Source organism: Peromyscus maniculatus, chromosome 15, assembly GCF_049852395.1.
Source record: "Peromyscus maniculatus bairdii isolate BWxNUB_F1_BW_parent chromosome 15, HU_Pman_BW_mat_3.1, whole genome shotgun sequence".
Lineage (NCBI taxonomy): Eukaryota > Metazoa > Chordata > Mammalia > Rodentia > Cricetidae > Peromyscus > Peromyscus maniculatus.
Window position 1 is genome coordinate 78,966,574 of NC_134866.1, and position 26,198 is coordinate 78,992,771.

General features: G+C 39.1%; 1 protein-coding gene across 5 annotated transcripts in view; it reads right to left on the minus strand.

The window, feature by feature from the left end:
• Bdp1 (BDP1 general transcription factor IIIB subunit) overlaps window positions 1-26,198 on the minus strand; it is a 100,440-nt gene that overhangs the window by 5,219 nt on the left and 69,023 nt on the right. For all 5 annotated transcript variants that reach the window (XM_042261693.2, XM_006994411.4, XM_076552123.1 and 2 more), the window contains exons 31-38: window positions 24,419-24,560; window positions 24,036-24,213; window positions 21,136-21,199; window positions 20,478-20,664; window positions 14,783-14,987; window positions 10,250-10,286; window positions 8,230-8,482; window positions 2,060-2,306 (exon numbers count right to left, since the gene is read on the minus strand). In XM_042261693.2, the coding sequence (XP_042117627.1) occupies window positions 2,060-2,306; window positions 8,230-8,482; window positions 10,250-10,286; window positions 14,783-14,987; window positions 20,478-20,664; window positions 21,136-21,199; window positions 24,036-24,213; window positions 24,419-24,560 (1,313 nt within the window). The remainder of the gene's footprint in view (window positions 1-2,059; window positions 2,307-8,229; window positions 8,483-10,249; window positions 10,287-14,782; window positions 14,988-20,477; window positions 20,665-21,135; window positions 21,200-24,035; window positions 24,214-24,418; window positions 24,561-26,198) is intronic.

Genomic DNA, 26,198 nt, shown 5'->3' on the forward strand with positions numbered 1-26,198 from the left:
ACAGTATGAATGCTTCACACAGAAGTTACAGCTCATACATTAATATGTGCTCATCAAGGCTAAAGAGAATGAACTGGCATGGTGGTACACGTCCCCCTTGGATTGCAGCTAAAGGCCATCTGGGGCTACAAAACAAGATCATGATCTCAATTCAAAAAAAAAAAATGTGAGTGCTGGGGTTGGGGCAGAGGGTGCATTGATAATGTAACAATTGATAACATTTAGTAACTGGCATGGTCCCTATAGAGACAGAGCAGGTAGAATCTATCAAAAGAACAATCATTCATCATTCTTTCTGACCAGCATTTCTAACTGTATCTACTAATAGAACAAATATTTGTAGAACTCACTGTATAGTCCAGTATTCTATAATGTTCTACTAATATCTATTAAGTCTACAGATGAACAGGTAAAATGATCTATTTATAAGACAGCCATTACTGTGTTGTTTGAAATGGAGCATAATTAGGGACAACCTAGAAGCCTAATATAAAATTAGTATTGCTACGCAGTACAACCCAATAATGAATGCCATATACTCATTACAGACAAGCCAGCGTATGGTGGCACAAGCCTATAATACCCACATTAAGAAGACTTAGTTAAGAACTTGACTGAGCTTCATTCTTGAGATTTTTGTCTCAAAAAAAAAAAAAAAGAACTAAACAACAAAAACATATCAACAATGAGGATAATTTTAGACGTTTATCACTAAAAAATAAAGATATGCTTATATGTAGACATACAGGAATGTTGACATCACCTCTGCTCACAATAGTAAAAAACTTAAAACTTTTAAGTGAGACGCCCTTCTATAGGGAAGTGAGGAAAAAAACCAACAGAGTCTTTAATCCCAGCAGGCAGGCAGATCTGAGTTCAAGGATAGCCTGGTGTACATACTGAGTTCCAGGCCAGTGTTAAAAACCCCATTCAAACAAAAACACACTGTGCTATATCCACACCACAGAAACCTCTTTTACAACAAAAAGGAACAAGCTGCTGGAGTCAGAGAGAGAAAGAGCAGTCTCCGGGCCCCCATGGGCTAAACAGTGAGTTCTACAAGACAGTCCAAGCCATGTAAGGAATCCATCGCAGAATAACTAATCAAAGTAAAAGAAGGAAAACTAACAGAAAAAACCACAAATTACTAATATACAAAGTAGATTAATATACACATAATACAACTACTTATATTATGTACACACTGTGAAAGACTTAATGAACAGACGGTTAAGGAAGAGGGGAAGTGGGAGGAAGCAGGCCTGTCTACATACATGGACAACCAAAAGATCTTGGAAGCTGTTCTGTATCCTGACTGGATCAATGTCAAAGTTGGAACAGCATTTTGCAAAATGTTAGCACTGAGGAAAACTGGGTAAGAGGTGGATGGATTTTTTTAATTTTTTGTATTATATCTTACAACTGCCTGCAAAATGTACAATTACCTCAAAATGATAATTTTGAGAAAGAGAGCGAGAGTGAGAGAGTAGGTGCTTTACTATTCCACAAAGGTCTATTAAGACATACTGGGTTTCCTGTTGTTGACGTTCTTTGGACAAATGCTCACTGGTAAAGCATTTTCCTAGAATGCATGAAGCCCCAAGTTGAATCCACAACACTGTGAGAGAATTGGTAATATTATTTTAGCAGAGATAAATCACTATGTAGAGGGTTTTTTTCATTCTAGTACTTGCTGTTAGATGGTTTCAGAATGCACAGAAGTGACTTACACATTCCACACCTGTGCTTCTTTGAGTTTTCATGTGCCAGACACTTTTCCTAAGAGAAATAAAACTACCAACACTCCTTCATTTTGCTGCTCTAGGTCAGCAGAGTCTTTGGGTTGAAGGAATGGCAATTAAGTATTCCATCTATGGCTAGTTCAATAGCTTATACTAAATTAGCTGTGGTAATTGGAAGTTGTACTAAAATAATTTCTGACATACAACTGAAAATAAATTGTTACATTTATTTTCCCTAGTTGAGATGATATAGGTGTGTGTGGGTGTGTGTGTATGGGTATAGATTGATACAATAAAATACAACAGTTCTCACATACCTGAGTTGCTGAACTTCCAGTATTATCAGACTGAGTATCAGTAACACTTGGAGATGGGTGCGGATCAGAAGATTCTTCATTTTTTTTCTGACTTGCATTAAGTAGATTAGACTTTTTCAAATTTCGTCGTGATACAGGTATATGAGGCTTTAGGCGCTTCTTACTATGGGTTTGAGTCACTTCATCAGAGTCCAAACTATTTTTTGGACATATTAAAGACAAAAATCCCAAAGGTCTTCTGCCAGGTCTAGAAATGAAAATGCAAAGATATTCAACAATTATGTGCACACACATACAAACTTAGCATTTCTCTCTCTCTTTCTCTCCCCCCTGCCCCTCACTGGTTTTTGTTGTTGATTTATAGAGGGTCTTTCTGCATGTAGTTAAGAGGCTTCACTCATCCTGTAATGCTACAGGCATGCATTCCCACACTGAGCAAAGCACATTCCTATTATCAGGCATGGTGGTGCACACCTTTAACCCCAGCGATTGGGAGGCAGAAGCAGGTAGATCTATGAGTTTGAGGCCAGCCTGGTCTACAGAACAAGTTCTGAACAGCCAGAGCTAGACAGAGAAACCCTGTTTCGAAAAATAAAAAGCTCAAACAAACAAAAGACATTCTTTTTTTTTTTTTTTTTTTTTTCTCCGAGACAGGGTTTCTCTGCGTAGCTTTGTGCCTTTCCTGGAACTCACTTGGTAGCCCAGGCTAGCCTTGAACTCACAGAGATCCACCTGGCACTGCCTCCTGAGTGCTGGGATTAAAGGTGTGCGCCATCGCCGCCTGGCAAGACATTCTTTTTTTTTTTTTTTTTTCCATCACAGGCAATTTATTTTGTTCTATTCATTCACAGTTAATACAGAAAATACTTGGAAACATTTCCATATAATGTTTGACACAGAAATCATCAAATAGAAGTATACAATGTTGACAGGAGGCAGTACATTTATAATTTATAACCCCAAATGTATTTATAAATTAGAAATGGAAAGATCTACAAATGAAATTATGAGGGTTCACCAAAGTCATTTAATCTGTCAGTTTCTCATTCATTTTTATGTCTTAATAATATTCTATTGTATGAATAAGCCACATTTTATTTCTCTCCAGTATTTGATAGCTATTTGAGTTGTTTTAACTTTTTTACTATTAGCAACACACTACTGTAAACCTTCATGTACATGTTTCATAGGTGCACATTTTCAGTAGTTTGAGGATATATTCCTAAGGGTAGAATTGTTGAGTAACAGAGTAACAATGTTTTGCATTTTGACCAACCACCAAATTGCTTTGCCAAAGTGGCACACCATTTTACAATCTCACCAATCCTTGTTTTTAAGGTTCTGATTTTTGTACAAAAGCATTCAATCATTCTGTCAGACCAAACCAGGAAAAGTAAGCTATAGTTCAGAGCTGTTCTATTCCATTTACCATGCAAAGCCATTCTTGGCGTTTGCAACTCTCAGCCCTTTTGAGTATTCTTGCAGTGTTCACCTTTTCCTACACCACTTTTTTTTTTCTTCTTTTTTTTTTTTTCTGGTTTATTTCTATCTATTACAAATGTATAAAAAAATCCTCCATCAGGCCGGGCGGTGGTGGCGCACGCCTTTAATCCCAGCACTCGGGAGGCAGAGGCAGGCGGATCTCTGTGAGTTCGAGGCCAGTCTGGTCTCCATAGCGAGTTCCAGGAAAGGCGCAAAGCTACACAGAGAAACCCTGTCTCGAAAAAACCAAAAAAAAAAAAAAAAAAAAAAAAAAAAAAAAAAATCCTCCATCAACGCTGCTGATAGCAGCAGAACCTTGAGAAATATACCTTTGGTTTGCCTCAGAAAAGGAACACATATTGCACTGTAAAGTTTATAAAATTGGCGCAAAACACTGTGATAATGTTACAATACCAGTTTTAAGAGTTCAGTGACTAATGGGGAGCCGATGGGATACATGCAGAACTGTGAAAGCAATCTCACTTAGCCAGCTGTACACGTAGACTTGTAAATCTACATTCAGATCATTTCTGAACTAAGACTATCATCTCAATTTATCTGTTGAGGTCAACCAGGAAACCCTAGAATATACCTTGATTTTTTCAAAAAACAAAATAGGGGGAGGGGTTTCTTCAGCATTTCAGTCCACGAGTAACAGTATCCTAACAGGCAAAGTGTTCTCTCACTGTCAACATAGAATGAACTGCTGCTGGAGGTCAACTTGGGCTTTAATTTGCATTAGCACTTACATGCATAGTAGTCCAAGTTGTTGATCTCATGACTTTAAAAAGTAACTCTAAAAAAGTAATATGGCCCTTCTTGGAAGACTAAAGAAAGACATCCAGCCACAGTTGTAAAAAGTCTCATCAAAACAATATACCCTTTTATGAATTACGCCTCAATTAAAAAAAAAAAAAAAAGTAGCTCCAAATAAGAAGCAGCTCTGAAAAAGAAAATATAACTTAAGATATTTGAAAAAAACAAGATGAATACAGGTTCAAAAATAATTAAGATACATTTTCTTAAGGCTACCTAGAATTAGGCTTTAAAGAATTCTACCATTTCAAGTTTACCACTAGTTACTAGATACCTATTTACAAACAAGATGTTCACTTTTTTTGTTCCTTTATCAAGAGAAAAATCTACCTTCAGACTATGAGGGTGGTGATGGGGAGGGACTAGAAAACAAGATTCAAACAATCCCATGCAAATATCACATTTTTCAAATGGAAGAACTCCAAACTGCACTAGAAGTTCCAATCACTAAGACACTTTCCATTGAAATGATTTAAGTACAACTACATGGCACCAAGGTTTAGGCCTAATATAGGCCTGACAACCAAGTCCTTGTTTTCTGGAAGAAAGGCCTCAAAAGTCCCACTCAATTCCACATAACAATACTTCAAAGATCAATTAGGTTTTCCTTTCCTTAATATTTTTGTTTTTGACTTCTAATCTTAAAGACTAGATTAAAACTTAGCTCATTTCCCAGAAGGCATTGCTTCCCTTTGCTCTATGAAAGAGTCCACCAAGACCTCTTCCTCAAAACCATCTAGCCCCCAGCCTCCAGCCTGTGCTTGTGATGCATCTTTCTCAACATCCTGAAAAGGTAATGTAGGTAAAATATGCTCATAAACATTAAAACTAGTTGTTAGAAAGACGTAACTAGCTTTATAATTTAAGTTTTAAAACATAAATACTTACAGCTTGATCTGCACTGACAATGATTGTCGAAGCCTAGAATTCAACATTTACAAATTGTCATTCACACACACAAAACACACTATTATCACACAACTTGTGTCTTGAGAGAATCTTCTGCTTTTTAAATCTTTGGCCTCCCAGTCAATCCCAAGTTCAACCAACTTTAACTAAAACTTCACTCAGAATTTCACCAAGCTTTTCACCCACACATTAATGCTTGTCGTATCTTTCATCAACTGTCAAAATCTGAAGCCTGCTCAGAGATCGCCAGGTATAGGTGAGTTGAGACTATTGATATTGATGGATATTAATGACCAGTGATTGTTAATTCCTGTTATTTTTTGTGGTTGTGTTGTGTTGTCCTTCTGTGGTGTATGTTGGTGTGGGATTATCTATTGCTTGATTTTTCATGGATGTGTTTAGCTTCTTTGGGTTGAATTTTCCCTTCTAGTGCTTTCTGTAGGGCTGGGTTTGTAGACAGGTATTGATTAAATCTGGTTTTATCCTGGAATATTTTGTTTACTCCGCCTATGGTGATTAAGAGTTTTGCTGGGTATAATAGTCTGGGTTGGCATCCGTGGTCTCTTAGTGTCTGCATGAGATTTGTCCATGATCTTCTAGCTTTCATAGTCTCTCTTGAGTAGTCTGGTGTTATTCTGATGGGTTTACCTTTATATGTTACTTGGTCTTTTTCCTTTGCGGCTCTTAATATTTTTTCCTTGTTCTGTGTGTTTAGTGTTTTGATTTATTATGTGGCGAGGGGACTTTTTTTTGGATCCAGCCTATTCGGTGTTCTGTAAGCTTCTTGTATCTTCATAGGTATTTCTTTCTTTAGGTTAGGAAAGTTTTCTTCTATGATTTTGTTGAATATATTTTCTGTGCCTTTGAGTTGGTATTCTTCTCCTTCTTCTATCCCTATTATTCTTAGGTTTGGTCTTTTCATGGTGTCCCAAATTTCCTGGATGTTTTGTGTTATGACTTTTTTGTCTTTATTGTTTTCTTTGACTGACGAATCTATTTTCTCTATCGTGTCTTCAGTGTCAGAGATTCTCTGTTCCATCTCTTGCAATCGGTTGGTTATGCTTGTTTCTGTAGTTCCTGTTCGTTTAGTCAGGATTTCTATTTCCAGCATTCCCTCAGCATGTTTTCTTTATTGTCTCAAATTCATTTTTCAGATCTTGGAATGTTTCTTTCATCTGTTTAATTGCTTTTTGTTGGCTTGATTTGATTTCTTCCCATTTTTTGTTCGTTTTTTCTCAAGACATTCTTATATAGCTTTATTTGTAGTAATCTAAAGAGGCGCCCTTTACTAGGACTGATGTGTGTCTGTGACGGGCAAGGCTGCCTACGCTTAGACAGATGTGTACACCCACCACTCGGGGGTGCTATTCCGATGGAACTCTGAATCGGAAGCAGGCCACACTCTGACAGGAAGGTTCAGGATGCACAGTGTCCAGGGCACAGCCTCTTCTGTCTGCAAACAGGGTAGGGCAGCTGCAACAGAAACTACATGGCCCCTGAAGCCCAAGTCTGTCCTGTAGGAGCTTTTTCCAATAAAAATTTATTATCCTGCCTTCCCTTCTGCTTCTCAACTTGTTTTAAATCAGATAACCCTTTCTTACCCTTTTCTAATTTCAGTAAACCCTAAAGGTCAGGAAAGGTATTAATGAGTTTTACTTTCTAAATTTAAATATAATAGTAGTAGTAGTAGTAATAATAATAATAATAATAATAGATGAAATAAGCCTTTTTCGTTTGTTTGATTTTTTTAAACATTTTTTTTTAATTTACTTAAATATATTTTATGTACATTGGTGTGAAGGTGACAGATCCCCTGGAACAAGAGTTACAAACAATTAAGAGCTGCCATGTGGGTATTGAGAATTGAACCCAGGTCCTCTGGAAGAGCAGCTAGTACTCTTAACAGCTGAGCCATCTCTCCAGCCCCTAAACAGGGTTTCTTTATGTAGCCCTAGACCAGACTGGCCTCAACTCAGAGATCTGTATGCCTCTGCATAGCCCCTCCCCAAGTGCTGGGATTAAAGGAGTGAGCTACCACTGCCCAGCCAATGTTTGTTTGTTTCAAGACAAGGGTCTCACTAAGTAGCTCTGGCTGTTCTGGAACTTACTATGTAGACCAGGCTGGCCTCCAACTCAGAGATCCATCTGCTTCTGTCTCTCCAGTGCTGGGATAAAAGGCATTCACCACCACCACTCCCCAGAAATGTTTTAGATTGTTTGTTTGTTTGTTTGTTTGTTTGTTTGTTTTTGAGGCACCATCTTCCTGTGCATCCCTGCCTGGCCTGGGACTCAGACTCACCTACCTGTGTGCCTCCCAATTGCTGGGATTAAAGGCATGCACCACCACACCCAGCTTGAAATAAGCCTTTTAAAGACATACATGTTTTTTCCCCTTCGTGGAAGCTAGTTCTTGTTATCCTCAACTTCCCAAGTTAAAGTTTCTGATGCAGCTGACAAGCCAGTAATAACTAATTACCCTAAAGACTTCTTTCTAGTGTGTATGGGAAAACAATGTGGCAGCAGTAGGTATAGACCTAAAGAGAAACCCATACTAAAAGCATAAGGAAACAAAATGATACATTATTTGGAAATTGAATAAAACAACTTCCAGAGCCACCAGACATCAATTCTATGTTCTTTCATCTCATCTACACGTTTATGTTTCATATAACACAATATGGAATCACTAAAACAATGACTGTGAACATGCTAGAAAAGAAGTATAATATGTTCTAAGGTTTGCTATCTGAGATAGTCAGTTTTGGTAAAGCTAAGCTCTAGTCATACAGAATGCACACCTGCAATGTTTCTGCAGGTGCTAAACATCTTCCCTTCACATAACAGATGGAGGCTACATCTATAAACAACTAGGCACCAGGTTTCATGCTCTATTATGCACATTACATATAGTTTCTACTCACCCAGGGACAGAGGGACAGTCACTAAAGAGTTTCTAATAATACCTGGTCAGAGGGGGTTTTGAAGATGTCGTCATGCGATTTCTTTGTTCAGAACTGGAAACAAGACCAGTTTTTTCTTCTTTATCAGGCACCATCTCATCCTGAGGCAACTGAGTCATGATCTTTTCCATACATGCATCTTTTATTTCATCAGGAGATCTCAATCCTGCATTCTGAAAAGTTGATTCATTGTGTTCCTTTTGAGGTTTGGGGGTTGCATGTATGCTCTCTGAGGTAGGGAAAATGCAAGACTCCTCTTCAAAGAGAAAAAAAAAAAAAACAAAAAACAGAGAAGAGAGAGAGAGGGTGCATACTGAAATATTTAGAAAGTCAATTAAATTGGAGTACCTGAAGGAAAAACGTCATAGTGTTGTATAAACACACCTAGCTCAGCAAGAACACTCTACAATAGAATCAGTGGAGTAGACTATTAGAAGTTAGCAGTTAAAGTAGAGCATGGTGGCTTAAGCCTGTAATCCCAGCACTCAAAAGGCTAATACAAAAAGACTACTGCAAGACTTTGAGGCTAGCCTGGGCTACACAAAGAGTTCTAGACCAGCCTGTCCTATAGAGTGACACCCTATATTTAAAAAAAGGAAAGAAAAACGATAGGGAAAATGGAGGTTACCAAGGGAGAAGATCAACAACAGCCTCCATGTGATACTAGGATTGACCAAAGTCAGGAAAACACATGATAGACTATCCCAAGGAGAAAAAGAGCAAGAGCATTAGCAAGCAGAGGAGGTCATAGGACAACTGAAAAGCATGCATCGATAGAAAGGCTAAGCAACAAAACAAGGAGAGGCAGGCAGATCTCTATGAGGTCCACAGTGAGTTCCAGGCCAGCCAGCGCTACCTACTGTGTCCCTGGGTGTGGTGATACATGCCCAGAATCCCAGCAGTTGGGAGGCAAAAGTAGAGGTTGCCACAAGTTCAAGAACAGTCAGGAATAGACAATGAAATCCGGCCTTAAAAAAAAACAAAACAAACAAGACCCATATCTGTCCCACAATGTACACACTGGCAAGCTGCAACCCCAAAACACAAAAAACGTCAAAGGACAAGTCAGCATAACTCCTCCTGAATTGGGAAAATGCATGATGAAGAACTCAAGTTTACTAGTAAAAAGGATCAACGATTTCAAAGACACAAACAAGTAAATAAATGAAGTAAAGACATCAACTCAGGAGCCAGAGAAGACTCAGCAGCACAGGTGTGAAAGTAAGCATGCAAACTGAGAGTCTGAGGGGTGGAAGTAGAGGTGGGGGAGAGCAAGGTCAGGCAGAAGGGATAGGACACAAATAAAAATGCTGGAAATCAAAAAGGGAACCAAATTAAAACCACAGTGGAAAGCATTAACAATAGACCAGACCATTCCTCTCCCAAAGATAATAATAAAAACATAACATAGAATTGTAGTTATAGAAACTGCATGTATTAGCACAAAACCAGACATATAATGCAGCAGAATAAAGGAATAGAAATAAACATGCAACTATAGCCACCTGATTTCCAACAAAATGCAGCAGAATAAAGGAATAGAAATAAACATGCAACTATAGCCACCTGATTTCCAACAAAGAAACTAGAACGTTTGTAGAAAAGACAGCCTAGTAAGAAAACTGGTTACTGTCATACAGAATGAAACTAGTTAGCTATCTCTCTTATCCTGTATAAAGCTCAATTTAAAATGTATCAAAGACCTCACTGTAAGTCTAAAATACCTGGAGTGAAAAGTAAGAAAAACACTTCAGAATACGAGCATAGATAAGGGATTTTTAAGTGATATTATTTCTCTTCAAATTTAGTGTATATTAGCTTTATCAGATACCTGGTTTACCCATGGTAATGGCTCTTAAAAACTTTTTAAAAAATTATTGCTAGTGCCATATTACAGAGTAAGTTACAGTGGTTTGTGATACAAGATAAAAATGAATAAGGCTTCATTTCAAGCCCAAGATGCATCAGAAATAATCAGGGGTACTTAGCAAAATATAGTCATATTTAAATTGATCTCACTCACCTGTTTTCTCAAAAACATTTAATTCCTTTGAACACACCTGTTTCAAGAAAACAGAAAAAGTTTTACAAGTTCATTTATTAAGTAAAATTAAAATTCCATCCCCTCCATCATCTAGAGTGAAAGCTCTAGAGTCAGACAGAATGATACCACCAATTAAGCATTTATGAAAAAGATGGATTGCTGATACTTAACACCGCTCTAGAGCACAGTGGAAAAGTAAAAGTTGTCGAATGTCTTTTATCTCAGGAATAGTATTGATATCAGCTGCCAAATCCCAAAAGATATCCAATGAAACAATATTTTCATGTTCATGGTGCTGAGTATACAAGTCAGAGCCTCACACAAGCTAAGCAAGTGCTCTACCACTGAGGTCCATCTGTGACCTTCAACTCAAATTAACAAACTAATACATCATGGTCAATTAGTAGTCTGTTTCAGAAATGGAAAGATGATTCTACATGATAAAAGTCTACTTCATAACTTCACGAAGTCTAATAAAATTGGAGAGGAGAAAAATTCTATTTATTACACAACTATCCATTCCTTAGGGAACAAGTAAAAAAGACTAAGGGTTTTGCAATATTGCCCAAGCAGATTTCAAACTCTTGGACTCAAGCAAACAAAGTATATGCTACTTTGGGATGAAAACAGTGTAGGAGAAAGCTGGCTACCGCACTTATTTATAATCCCAACCTGGGAGGCAGAGGTAAAATAATCCGGAGTTTAAGTCCAGCTTGGACTACATAACCAGATCTTTGTCTTAAAGAAAAAGAAGTCAGAGAGGAACTTTGCATACACAATACCTAATTGTTAAAATAAAAATTAAAAGCTTATAAAATAAATTGACAAATAAGGTCAGCAGGCATTTTCTTTTCTTTTTTCAATCTTATTATTCTTACGAATATGAACATCTTGTCTACATGTATGTCTCTGCACAGTGTGATTGTCTGATGCCCTTGGAGGTCAGAAGAGGGGATCAGAACCACTGGGATAGGAGGTACAGATAGCTGTGAACCACCATGTGGGTGCTGGGACTCAAACCGAGGCCCTCGGATAGAGCAACAAGTGCTTTTAACTCATGAACCAACTCTTCGGCCCCATATATATTTTCTTAATATACTGATTTTCATTTGTGTTTTACAGTTTTAAGTGAGTGGGGAGGAGTGTGGGTGGAGGTCAGAAGACAACCTCTGGTGTCATCCTCAGGAATATTAATCACCTCTTTGGAGACAAGTCATTCAATGACCTGGTGCTTACCAATAAGCCTAGACTGTTTTACCCATGGATCCTCCTGTTTGTCTGCCTAGCACTAGGATTACAAGCACACACCACCACACCTGGCATTCTTACTTGAGTGCTGGAAATTGAACATAGTTCCTCATGCTTTAACTCAAGCACTCTGTCCACTGAGTCTTTACCCCGCCCCCACATCACTTTCGAACAGGTTCAGTGATACATTAAAGGTAGGACACACACTTTTAATCCCAGTGTTCTGGAGGCAGAGACAGGTGGATCTCTGTGAGTTCCCATGCTAGCATTATCTACACAGAGAGCTCCAGGCCAGCTAAAGGTACATGGTGAGACCCTATCTCCAAAGAATAAAACACAACAAAACAAATATATATAAACTATCTTTTCCCCAGTTACCTGGTGAATTGTATGTGTGCTGCTAGGGGTTAAACCCAGGGCCCATTGACGGCAAAGCAAGTGCTCTACTGCTGAGCTATGCCTTCGGCTGAAATATTTTTCAGCAGACTGTCTTTAAGAGAATGCTAACAAACCACTGAGGACAGTGAGATGTTCTATTAGTCTGTCTTTCATTCTCTAATTTTACAATTGTTCATTAGAAAGTTAAGGTAAGGGGGATAGGGAGAGATGGCTCAGTGGTTAAGAGCATTTACTGTTTTTGCAGAGGAACTAGAATCAGTTCCTAACACCCATAAGGTGGCTCACAACCACCTACAAGTCCAGTTTCAGGGGATCCCACCATGTTCTGGCCTCTGTGGCACAAAATGCACATGTGGAACATTTATATACATGAAGGCAAAACACTCACACAGAAAATAAAACAACTAAGGATAAAAAGAATTACTTTAAAAAATAAAAATAAAGTTGTGGTGAGCAATATTAAAGTTAATTTACCACCCAAATCACTGTTCCCTCACAGTGTACTAATTAAAGCTTTTCCCCTATAGTAAAGTAAATTTAATCAATGGGTCACAAACAGTGGCATATATATATATAATCTAAACACTCTAGACCAGCGGTTCCCCTTTGGGGATCACATGATCCTTTCACAAGGGTCACATATCACATATTTACATTATAATTTGTAACAGTAGCAAAATTACAGTTATGAAGTAGCAAAGAAATAAGAAATAATTTTATGGTTGGGGATCACCACAACATGAGGAACTGGATTAAAGGATCACAGCATTAGGAAGGTTGGGAACCACACACACACACAGTCTGATAAAACCATACAATAGCCAGGGAGATGACATCACTACACTCTCAAGGTTGAGGCAGACAATCATGAGTCTGAGGGCAGCCTGGGCTATCTCAAGTTCCAGGCCAATCTGAGTTCCACAGCTAGGCTCTGCTTTTGAAAAACAAAACAACAAAAATTTCATCAACAGACCTGGGAAATAGCTCAGTGGCAGAGCACCCAGCTAGCATGAACCAGGCCCTAGATATAGCTCCCAGCAATGCAAAAATAAGCAATAAACAATAAACAAACAAAAGAATTTCTGTTCTAGCTTTGCTTTCTACCTTCTAATTCAAAGTGCAGTGTGTGCCAAACAACTTATAAAAAAAAAAAAAGGAAAGCAGAAAAAGTTAATTTTTAAAATCTGCATAAAAAAAAGGTAGTTGAAAAAATACTTCATCTCATTAACATTCACATTAAAAACAAAAACAAAAACAAAAAACGTAAGTCTTTCAGATCCATTAAGAAAAATGTCATGCCAGGTGTGTGGTACAGGCTTCTAATCCCAGCACTCAGGAAGCAAGAGACAGACCTCTGAGTTCAAGGCCAGCCTGGTCTAAGAGCAAGTTCCAGGACAGACTAGGCTACCTACATAGAGAAACCCTGTCTAAAAAATTAAACAAACAAACAAACAAAAAATAAAAACAAATACAAAAATGAAAGAAAGAAAGAAAGAAAGAAAGAGAGAGAGAGAGAGAGAGAGAGAGAGAGAGAGAGAAAGAAAGAAAGAAAGAAAGAAAGAAAGAAAGAAAGAAAGAAAGAAAGAAAGAAAGAAAGAAAGAAAGAAAGAAAGAAAGAAAGAAAGAAAGAAAGAGATCAATAATACATTTAGGGGCTGGAGAGATGGCTCAGAGGTTAAGAGCACTGGCTGCTCTTCCAGAGGTCATGAGTTCAATTCCCAGCAACCACATGGTGGCTCACAGCCATCTGTAATGAGATCTGGCGCCCTCTTCTGGCCTGAAGGGATATATGCAAGCAGAAGCAGAACACTGTACACATAATAAATAAATAAATCTTTAAAAATAATAATAATAATAATAATAATAATAATACATTTAAAAAACAGGTAAATAATATAGAAGTTATTTCACAAAGAAACAGAAATAAGTAGTTCTTAAGCACATGGAAAGATGCTTAATTTTGCCAATAAACATGAAAAATTAAGAATATGGAATATCAAATTTTTCCTATCAGATAAGTAACTGATATTTTCACTGTTGACCTTCAACTGTTCTTTTCAGCACATAATTTCAAACTGACTTTTCACAGTAAAGTCACACATTATAAACAATATCAGAAACAACAAAAACAAGAGGGTACCAGGAAACTAACAGTGAACAGGGACTGCATCTACAAGGTCTGACTGGACCCTGGGGTAGAGATGACTGAGCGAAGTCTATAATGTTTCATAAGGAAATGCTCCACACAGATGGGACGGCAAATGAAATGCCTCAGGACACGATGGACCTACAGAGCATTAAGGAACTGAAGGAAGGCCAATGTGGCTGCACAGTGAGATGGAGACCAGCACAAAATGACGTTAGACAGAATGGAACATACAGGGCCTCAGAAGATCTGGTTTTACTCCTGACAGCAAAGGAAACGTTAACACATGATGGGGAAGATATTACTATCATTTTTCACACAGCAGAAAATTCATTCAGAGCCCTGAAATTGTTCATCTACAGCCCCCAGTTACCAGGTGGGTTGCAGAGTGAAGAGCCAGACTGACATGAAGCTATTGGCCTTATGTTCAGCCACTGTAGGTCTCCTGAAAAACGCTCATCCGCTATTTTTTTGAACTGGTTAAAATGGTCATCCCCAAATAGCTTTACCTGGATTACTAATGATGAGAAGTAACAGAAATATTTTTATATGTCCATCAGTCATATGTCCTTCCGTCCATCCATCCATCCATCTGGCCTCTGTGTGTGTGTGTGTGTGTGTGTGTGTGTACATATGTATAAAAGTTTAGGGATAGATGGGAAGAATAAATAGATTCTTAGCAATATGGCCAAGACACTTGTTTAATAATCTAATCTTACCTCAGAGGTACATTCTTGACAATCAACTCCCAGAGTAATTGAGGACTTTTTGGCTGGAGGTACAAGACTGTTTTCATCAGGACTATCATGAAATCTCTTCCTAGATATAAGATCCAACTTAGCAGGAAGCTTTTCAGAATCACCACTTTCAGAAGGAGATAAGCATATAGCATCTTGAATAACTGAAGCTGCTTGTAAACTCCCACTACATTAAAAAAAAAACAATACATGCAAAACCAGTGAATTAGAAGCTATTTAATGAACTATTCCAATTAGAGTCCTAAGGAGTATCAGAAATACAAGCTAGTAAATAATAGCCACAGCCACAAAAATAACAGTTTGGGGTGCACTCATACTTCAAGACTTACAACTTCAATTTTAACAATACTGAATTAAATCTAAGGAATATATGTATAGTGTTTTCCTTGTCTGTAGCTCTCAATTCTCAAATAACAGATCAAACATGTGTCGCATGAAGAAAAGTAGTATATTAGACCATGTCTCAAAAAAATAACAAAACAGAATTATATGGCATATACACTTTTTGGTTATTTTTTGTTTGCTTGTTTTGTTCATGTTTTTGAGACAGGGTATTTCATGTAGCTCTGGATGTTCTGGAACTCTATATAGAGGCCACTCTGGCCTCTACATGGGTGCCTCCTGATTGCTGGGATTAAAGGCATATGCCACCATACCTGTTCCAAGTATGTATGCTTGAATGGCATCTTAAATATAAAAACATATTGTCTTCTCTAAGTTACCACATAATTACTAAATAAGATCTCCACAACAGTCACCAACAATGTCAGTGAATATCATAGTACTCAATTTTATTTTATTTTCTTTTTTGGTTTTTCGAAACAGGGTTTCTCTGTGTAGCTTTGCGCCTTTCCTGGAACTCACTTGGTAGTCCAGGCTGGCCTCGAACTCACAGAGATCCGCCTGGCTCTGCCTCCCGAGTGCTGGGATTAAAGGTGTGCATAAAACAAAGAAGATTGATGTGGAAGGAAAAGATAGACTCCAATACAGTAAGAGTGAGTGTCTTTCCATACCCAACTATCAACAATATAAATCAATCAGACAGACAAAATACCACAGATACATTAAGATGCACTAAGATCAAATGGATTCACATACAGAGATTTAATAATACACCCCCACAAAAATCTGATTAAAGAAATCAGAAGGGAAAATAAATTCCTAGACTAAGGGATTTGGGAGATGGCTGGATCAGTAAAGTGCTGCCATTAAGAATGAGGGCCTGAGTTCAGATCTTCAGGAGCCACATAAAAAGCCAGGTGCAGTAGTATGTGCCTGCAACCTCAGAGCTTTTATTTTTTTGGTGGGGGAGGAGGACAATGAGACATTGGCCAGTCAGTCTAACTAAATCAGCGAGACACCCATCTGAAGAAAATTATAGAGTAAGAGGCTGGAGAAATGGCTCAGCAGTGGAGAGTTCTTGGCCAGATGAAATGGTGCACTCCTTTAATCCTAGCACTCAGGAGGCAGGAACAGGTGGATCTCTGTTGAGTTCCAGGTCAGCCTGATCTATGTAAAGAGTTCTGGGACAGTCAAGGCTACATAGACTCTGTCTAAACAAAAATAAAAACAAAAATACCTTAAAAAAAAAAAGGGGAAGATGAGGAGGAGGAGGCACACACCTTTAAGCCCAGTACTCGAAAGGCAGAGGCAGGCAGATCTCTAAATTTGAAGCCAGCCTGACCTATAAAGCAAGTTCCAGGACAGCCAGGGCTGTTACATAGAGAAACCATGTCTCAAAAAACCAAAAATTAAAAGAAGAAATAGAATGAGAAAGAGTACTTGTTCTGTTTAGGTTCCAGCACCTACATGTGCTGTGGAATAATCCTTCTGTACACTATGAATGTGTATTACTCTCATTGGTTAATAAAAAGCTGATAGGCCGGTAACCGGGCAGGAAGTCAGGGGGGGAAGCAAAACTGAGAATGAGTGGAAGAAGGAGGGTGGAGTCAGAGGAGATGCCAGCCAGTCAGCCTCAGGGAAAGCAGGATGAGGACAGGTAAAGCCACAAGCCACATGGCAGAAATGTAGATTAATAGAAATGGGTTAATTTAAAATGTAAGAGCTAGTTAGTAATAAGCCTGAGCTACTGGCTGAGCCTCTGTGTGTTTATTTGGGGCCCTGTGGTCAGGACCACATGGTAGTTCACAACCATCTGTAATACCAGTTCCCATATAGAAAAGCTGCGCTAAGTAGAAAGTTTATAGCTAAGAAAGTCAAATTAACATTAAAAAGAAAAATAAAGCTGGTAAAGTAGTTGCCTCAAAAGCATGAGGTCCAATGTCCAGAACACATTAAAAAAAGCTGGGCATGGTGGCATGCATGTATTCCCAGGGTTAGGGAGGTGGACAAAGACTCATCTCTGGGGTTTGTTAACCACCAGACTGGCCTATCAGGTAAGGTCCAGGCCAATAATAGGCTGTCTCAAAACCAAGGTGAATGGCACCTGAGGAATGTCATCCAAAGTTGCATTCTGGCCTCCATGCACATAGGCCCCACACAAAAGAAAAACATCAAATATAGTGTACAGTCAAGGCTCGAGGAAGGCAGTAACTGAATCCAAACATGGTAGATGGGAAGTGAAAGAAAGGATGAATGAAATAAACAGGTGAGTCTTTGCCAGCTAGCCAACCTATCAAAACAGAGAACACTTGCCCCCAAAATGGTGATGGGGATATTACAATACCACTGAAATGAAAAAAATCATTAAGGAATATTTTGAAATCCATATGCCAATAAATTGGAAACTCTAAAAGAAATATATAAATGTCTGGTGCATATGACGGACCAAAACTGAAGCAAGACGATATTGAATGGGGGTGGGAGGGGCGTGGGTGGGTGGGGGGACCTACTTAGATTAATAATCAACACAGAATTGAGATTGAAGTAGTAATAAAAAGTCACTCAATAAAGATCTCAGAACCAGAGGGATTCACTACTAAATTTTACCACACTTAAAGAAAATCACTCTACCCAACAAAACTCTTTCAAACTTACTCTATGAGGCCAGTATCACCTTGCAAAACCTGATGACACAGGAAAGACAACTATGGACCAACATCCTTGCTAAACACAATGCAGAAATCATCAATAAATATTTGTAAAATAATTAAATAAGCGCTCCTCCCTCGTAACCCCTCACACTCTCGAGTTCTTTCTCACTTTTCCTCAACCTATGTTTACTCACCTGAAAAAAAAAGTATCTTAAAAAGATCTTATCATGACCAAGTTGATTTCATTTCAACCAAAGAGTGAGGATGGCTTAATATACAAATATACAAATCAATAACAGAACAGATAGATACAATCAAGAAAATCACATAATCATCTCAAGAGATAAGGAATTAAGTCTCTGCTAAAATTTAATGAACTTTCATGATAAAAACCCACAATAATTATGTATACAAAGATATTACAACACAATAAACACTGTGACAAGCTCACAGATGATATATCAAATGGAACAAAAATAAAAGCATTTAATCTAAGATGAGAAACAAGATAGAGATTTCCACTCTCTAACATAATATTTGAAATTCTAGCTGTAACAATTAAGAAAGGAAAGAGACAGAAAAAGGGAAGGTAGTCAAATTATCCCTATGTGCAAATATCATTCTACACATAGAAAATTCAAAGTATTCCACCCAAGGACTCTTAGAACAGGTAAATAAATGCAACTAAGCAGGATATAAAAATAGACAAAAATCAAAATTTCTATATACCAATAATAAACTAACTGACAATGAAACCAGGAAAAGAATCCAGTTCACAAGAGCCTCAAAAACAAAACAAAACAAAAAACCCACAGCAGGTAAAAGACTTTAGTAATTGAAATTACACAGAGTGAAGAAATTGAAGATACTAGAACATGGAATGACCTACCAGGTTCATGGATCCAGGGGAGTTAAAATTGCTAAATCACTGCACTGGTTAAAGTGATTTTTGTCAATTTGACACAAGTCAGAGTCATCTGGGAAGAGGTGCTCAATGAGAAAATACCTCACCAGGACTGGCCTGTAGGCAAGTCTGTGGAGCATTTTCTTGATTCATGATTAAAGATGGAGGGCCCAGGGAAATGGAGTGGTGTCAGTACTGAGCCAGTGCCCCCGGGGAAAGCAAGCCAAGCAAGCCAGTAAGCCGCACACCTCCATGACCTCTGCTTCAGTTCCTGTCTCCAGTTCCTGTTCCGACTTCCCTCAATGATGGACTGTGATTTGCAAAGTACAAAATAATCCTTTCTTCCCTCCAAGTTGGTTTGGATCACAGTGTTTGATCACACCAACCTACAGAACCTACTGAAGACATTTGTTCTCCACAGAACTAGAAAATACAATACAAAAACTCACACAGACACACAAGAGCCTGGACAGCCAAAGCAATCCTGAGAAAAAGAAGCAATGCTCCAAGTATCAAAACACCCATTTTGCCGGGCGGTGGTGGCTCACGCCTTTAATCCCAGCACTCGGGAGGCAGAGCCAGGCAGATCTCTGTGAGTTCGAGGCCAGCCTGGGCTACCAAGTGAGTTCCAGGAAAGGTGCAAAGCTACACAGAGAAACCCTGTCTCAAAAAACCAAAAAAAAAAAAAAACCAAACAAACAAAAAAAAAAAAAAAAACAAACACCCATTTCAAAATATACTAAAGAACCATAATGACAGAAACAGGATGGAGCATAAAAAAGAAATGCAGGCCAAAAGAACAGAATGAATAAATAAACAAGCAAACAAACAAACCCATATATCTACAGCTAATTCTTAGCACAGGTGCTAAAGCAATACAATGTAGAATAGACAGTTTCTTCAACAAATAGTGCTGGGAAAACTTATGTCCACATATAGATTTAAAACTAAAATCACTGGGGCTGGTGAGAGAGCTCTGCAGTTAAAGCACCTATTGCTCTTGCAGAGGAACTTGGTTCAGTTCTCAGCACCCACATGGTAGTTCACAAGCAACCACCTGGTAACTACAGTTCCAGGAGATCTGATGCCCTCTTTTGGCCTCCGAGGGAATCAGGTACATATACATACATACAAGCAAAATATACATATACATTGAGTCTAAAAACAAACCAAAATAAAAGCCCTCAAAAATCAAACCAAACCAAACAAAAAAACTAGACCCCTCTGTCTCATCCTACACAAAAAAACAATTCCAAACAAATCAAAAATCTTAATGTAAGACTTGGAACTTTGAAAAAACCAGCTGGACTTTGCAAAAGCAGCTGGACTTTAGGGCAAATGACAGAGAGGAGCGGTACAGAAAGTGTAAGAGGGTGGAACAGAGAACAGACAAGGTCAAACCACTGTATTCCGACATGGAAACATCACAATGAGTAGCATTAATCTGTGCTATGAACAAATTAATAGTTGTGATTTTTTTTTTTTTTGGTTGGGTTTTTCGAGACAGGGTTTCTCTGTGTAGCTTTGCGCCTTTCCTGGGACTCACTTGGTAGCCCAGGCTGGCCTCGAACTCACAGAGATCCGCCTGGCTCTGCCTCCCGAGTGCTGGGATTAAAGGCGTGCGCCACCACCGCCCGGCCAATAGTTGTGATTTTATAAAAAGAAATGGCACTGTATAATTAACTTGTTTAATACTTGATTCATGAAGTGTCTTTTCTCCTGGTAAAAGTTTAACTCTTTTTTGTTTTTTTTTTTTTACCTCAGGTCACCTCTTTCTATCGTGTTTCCAGATTTGACCAATATAGGAGCTGGCAGTAAAGAGCTTGGCATTAACTGCATGGAGGCATCAGTGAACCCTTCTGTTGCATCAGTTGGGATTTCCACCAAAGTTAAAATGAATGCTTGTTCATCTTCTCCATCTTGCTGTAGATTAGCAAATAGATTCACTGTCAAAGTTAAAAGTTAAGAATGAAAAGCTAAACCAAGAAGGAGCAGAAAAACATTACTTCATCTCTGAAGAGTCTCATGACTTACAACACCGAGACTAAATAAAACACTAAAACACATCCTCCAAGCCCTAATCCCCAAAGCATAGACAGACTATTCTGGGGAAGCACTTACAAATCTGAATACACTTGGCAAACGTCACACTTGTATCTTATGGCTGCCATGGCCACTGGCTTATTTGTAAGTCTATTTGTGCCTTTCCACAGTCACATACAAGCCAGGTGTAGTGGAGCACACCTTTAATGCCAGCCATGGGGGGAGGGTATCTCTGTGAGTTCAAGGCCAGCTTGGTCTACTTAGCAAGCTCCAGGACTACACAGAGAGACCCTGTCTTTAAAAAAAAAAAAAGTTAAACATACAAATTATACTATACATTATCTATGACACTTGCTGGAAGGAGTTTTTCATACCTGTTACATCTTGAGGATTGATCATATTTTCTTGTTGGACTTCTGGAATATTAGATGGTACACTCTGCCATTTAAAAAAAATTGAAAAGAAAGTGAAGCTAGAAAAAGTCTGACAGTTTGACATATGGCAAAAAGACAGTGTCTCCATACTTAAAGGCTTATTTTAAATGTACAATTTTAAGTGTCTTAAAGATTTTTAGTTTTGGATTTTTAGTCAGTGGACATTTGACTGATTTACATAAGCTTAAAATATCCTGATTAAATTGTTAGATGTGAGTATTCTATCATTTCTGAAGAGTCAGGGTGGCGATCTGAACTCAGCTTAGTCCATGTTGCCATTACAGAGACACTTGAGTAGGGAACATCTCAATTGAGATCAACTACTCTCCTTTCCTACACTGTGGTCTCCCCCTGTTTTCCACAAACTACCAATATAGAGATTGCAATTCTCTATGTTGACATCTTCAGGCTTTCATTTTGAAACAAACAATGCCAAAAATTGACTCAAGTAAGGCTCGTCAATGGATACCAAAGCTACTGGGTAACAAAAGCTGGGTTTCACTAGACAAATTTCTAACAAAAAGGGAAAAAAAATGTCCTTATAACCAAGCAATCTCACAGATACTACCCTAGCCAAGTGATTAGAAAGCACCTGCAGTAACAGGTCAAAGTGACATTATGCCACACAAAAGGGATAACACAGCATTGCCTCTGTAGTAATCTAGCCCTAAAACTGTACAGTATGGTAATACTGAGTCTGAAGGCAGCACTCACTGCCACTTCTTTGTAAAAATCTTCTTCTTATTAAAGATATTACTTATGGTTACAACTCATACTTGTAACTTTCAAACAGATCAAGTTTTATTATGTTTATTAATTTTTCAGGAGAAAACTAGTTGAGCATCAGCATTCATCACTCTCTGAATTAAAAACAAATGATTTTTATTTTTACTTCTATGTTTGTGTGCATATATGCCATGTGTGTGGATGCCCTTAAGAGGCCAGAGACAACTGACGTGGATACTAGGAACCAAACTTGAATCCTTAGGAGTATGTATTCTTAACTGCTGAGCCATATCTCTAGCCCTTCTTAACTTTCTTATGGTGTGGGTGATTTGAGCACTTGCAAAGGTCAGCAGTACACTTGAGGGAGCCCATTCTCTGTGTGGGTCTTAGTTAAAAACTCAGGTCGAGAGGCTTGGTGGCAAGCGCCTTACCCACTGAGCTATCCTGCCAGCCATCAATCAAGTTTTTACAAGTATCCAACTAAGCTGATGAGATGGCTCAGCAGGCAACCGGAGTTCATCCATGCCCAGAACCTACAAGGTGACAGAAGCAGACTCCCAAAGACTGTCCTCAGACACCTCTACAAGCAATATGGTATTTGCATGCATGCCTGTGTAGAAACACACACACACACACACACACACACACACACACACACACACACACACACACACACAAACACACAATTAAAGTATCTACAACATGTAGAGCCAGACCAAAAAAAAAAAAGTAAGAGAAATTAACAATGACTCCAAGAAACAGAATAAGGGAAAGTTCTTAAAAGATTTTTGTAACTTTTCTCTAATCTGAAATTATTTCAAAAGATTTAAAACAAACAAACAAACTGGGGAAGCAGTAGCAATCTCTAAACATTGGCTGTAGACAAACCCCTTACTTTCTACTTCTGTTAACAAGTCATGGTGTTCTAAACCTGTTTTTAAAACCTGTTCCATCCCCTTTAACAAGCTCATTTATTCTGTCCTGCAAACTCAAGCACTCTCCCATCTAAGGGACTTCTCAAAGACAGTTTTAAGGCCTGATGCTCATTTCCAGATTAAACTCTGAGGGACCCCACTCAGAGTCTTGTCCCAATGCCCATAAACCAATCCAACCATTCATTTCCTCATGTTTCCCAAGGCTCCATATCCCAGTGCCTGAGTGTCAGGCATGTAATATCTCAGCAAACATTTTTTCTCTGAATGAACTAGAGCTAAGGTGCAAGGAATTAATTTCTCAAGTTTTTATAACAAAGCTGGATAATAACTCCTATAACTCTAGAGCAGCGGTTCTCAACCCTTGAGTTGCACGTCCACTGGGGGTTGAATAACCCTTTCACAGGGGTCGTCTGTCAGATATTTACATTACGACTCATAGTAGCAAAATTCATAGTAGCTACAATTTAGTAGCAGAATTACAGGTATGAAGTAGCAACAAAATAATTTTATGGTTGGGGGTCCCCATAACATGAAGAAATGTTGGAAACCACTGCTCTATGGTCTTGAAGGGGTCAAGACACCAAAATCACAGCACAAGTTCTATCATGCCGTTTTTGTATTTGGTTTTGAGACAGGTATTCACAGAGCCAAGGTTGGCCTCAAGCTCCTGGGCTCCGAGGATCCTCTTCCCTCAGGACAGGCAAGGTCACCACACCCTGTCCACAGTACACTCTTGCCAAGGTCACACAGGACCACAGATGTGAGGAGCTGGCAGGACGCAGAAAGGAGCTAATCTAAGAGTGTTGGGGAATCAGTGATGGAACTGTTAAGTGAACATACATACTTAGGGGTTTGTTTGTTTTCAAAACAGGGTCTCACCATGTGGACCAGCGTGGTTTGGAACCCAGAGGTCTGCCTACCTCTCCCTCTCAAGGGCTGGGATCAATGTGTGCACCACCACACCCAGCTTGGTTTTGTATTTTGAGACAAGGTCTTGCTATGTAACTCATGCTAACCTAGTTCTTGTTACATGGCCCAGGCTGCCTTCAAACTTGAGTACTCCTGTCTCTGCCTGAGAGTTGGGATTACAAGTCTGAGTCTCTACACCAGGCGGAAGCGGAAAGGATGAAGTGTCCTCTCTGGAAACACACTCCCCTTTGCTGCACCAGATTCCTTTACCTCTGGCGTGTGAAGCAGGAGCACGCTGCTGTCGTCACAGTTTCCTCTGAGGGGCTCTTCAGCTGGACTCTCACCAAGACCCTGACCTGAATCTCGTGGGTGGAGCCCCATTTCAGATGAAGCAACTGCAGCACCCAACCTCTGAACTTCCTGCAAGTTCTCCTCTTCATCTTCACTTCTGAAACAGTTTCAGTACATTATGTTAAATCCGTCAACCAAACATGGAATTAGTTTTAGGACTAAGTATTATCACTTCATGTGATGTTTTCATGTTTTAAAAATGTTGACTACAACAGCATTATTTTCAATACAGTCCTACAGCTCTGACCTGCGGTGGAAGCTGAGGCACCACACAAAAAGAACGCCAGTATCCCTGCCCTTACCTTGCATGTAGGACTACTTCTTGAGAAACTCTGGGCCCTTCCGCAGCATGCACACATGGCAAATGGTTCTGCTCCTTAGCCTCTGCTGGGTCCAGGCTTTTCTCTTCTAAATCTATTACTTTGGAATCCTTTTCCTCAGTTTCTTTCAAAACAAACAAGAAAAACACACTTAAAATGTAGTTCAAAATAGGACAGCTAAATCTCTATATTAGAAACATACCCTCTCTTAGAAGAGATTCATGACCCCTCCAAGTTTCTCCTACTTCAAAAATTAGCTTATTCACATGGCAGAAGAATGGGGTCTGCCAAGACTTTTGAAAAGCAAACACAATCAATGAAACCTGTACTGCACATATTTCATTCCTGGCTGCCAAAGCAATTGCATCCCCTTTTATGGTAATAGCTCAACAGTATCATAACCAAAAGTAGTACTGAAATTAAGGGCTGGCAAAATGGTTCCCCAGCTAACGGTGCCTACCATCAAGACTGAGTCCAATCCTCAGGATGCACACATCAAAGGAGAAAACTGACTCCCACAAGCTGTCATCTGATATTCTCACATCCTCTGTGGCACATGCACACTACATGCGCATGCACACATCCACACATTTGGGCAGGCACGCATGCATGTATGTACGTACGTGTACACACACACACACACACACACACACACACACACACACACACACTCATACATATACATGCAATACATGATTTTAAAAGTGATTACAAACCCACACCCAAAAGGGGATTAGAAGTGAACACAAAAGGGTCTGTCTAATGCCACCACACCAGACGTCTTGGAGAGGTAGAACTGTGTGACAGGTGAGACAGCTGGGTGGACAACAGCACTGGCCATCAAGCCTCACAAACCCAGTTCCACCTCTGGGCCTCGCACTGTCGGAGAAGATGACTCCAGCAAGTTTTAACCACCACACACGTGCACCATGGCATCTGCACAGGTATGTGTGTGCACCCATGCATGCCCCCACACAAAGTGAATATATAAAAAATGTAAATGATATCACAAAGGGGAAGGAAAACACTGCTAAATAAAAGGAGTAATGTGAACCTAGACAGAGGGTAGGTGTGGGGCAAACTGGCAGACCACCTATGGACTTTTGGATACCGCTCAAGCCAGTTCCATTAACTAACTGTTGGCTGAAAGCAAATCTCAGATATCAGGAACCCAAAACTAGGAAGGAATGATGCTAATTATCCAGATGTTTTAAACATGAATTCACAATCTAGGAAGGCTATGACTTCCACTGCTTTCCCTGAGAATCAGGACTTTGGGGAGAAGAGTTGGAAAAGGGAAGGACACTAGGCGTTACCATGGACATCACAATATAGTAAGTCCATTTAGGAAACGAGGGAGCTCGAGAGATGGCGTAGTAGTTAAGAACACTTGTCGCTCTTGCAGAGGAACCAAGTTTGAGTACCAGCTCCCACAAAGCAGCTCCCAACCATTTGTTATTCCAATTCCAGGGGTCTGGCATACCCTTGTGGCTTCTGCAGGAATCAGGCACCCATGCAGGGCACAGATATACATACAGACAAAACACTCATTCATATAAATTTAAAAAAAAAGCAGTTGGTGTGCAAGCCTAAGTTCAATCCCTGGAATCCATAGATGGAGAAAACCCAAACCTGCCCTCTGTCCTCCACATGTATACAATGTATACAGTGGCACACATGCCCCCCACATACACACACACACAATAAGCAAAATGTGGTATATTTATACAATGAAGTATTATTTGGCAATAAAAATAAACAA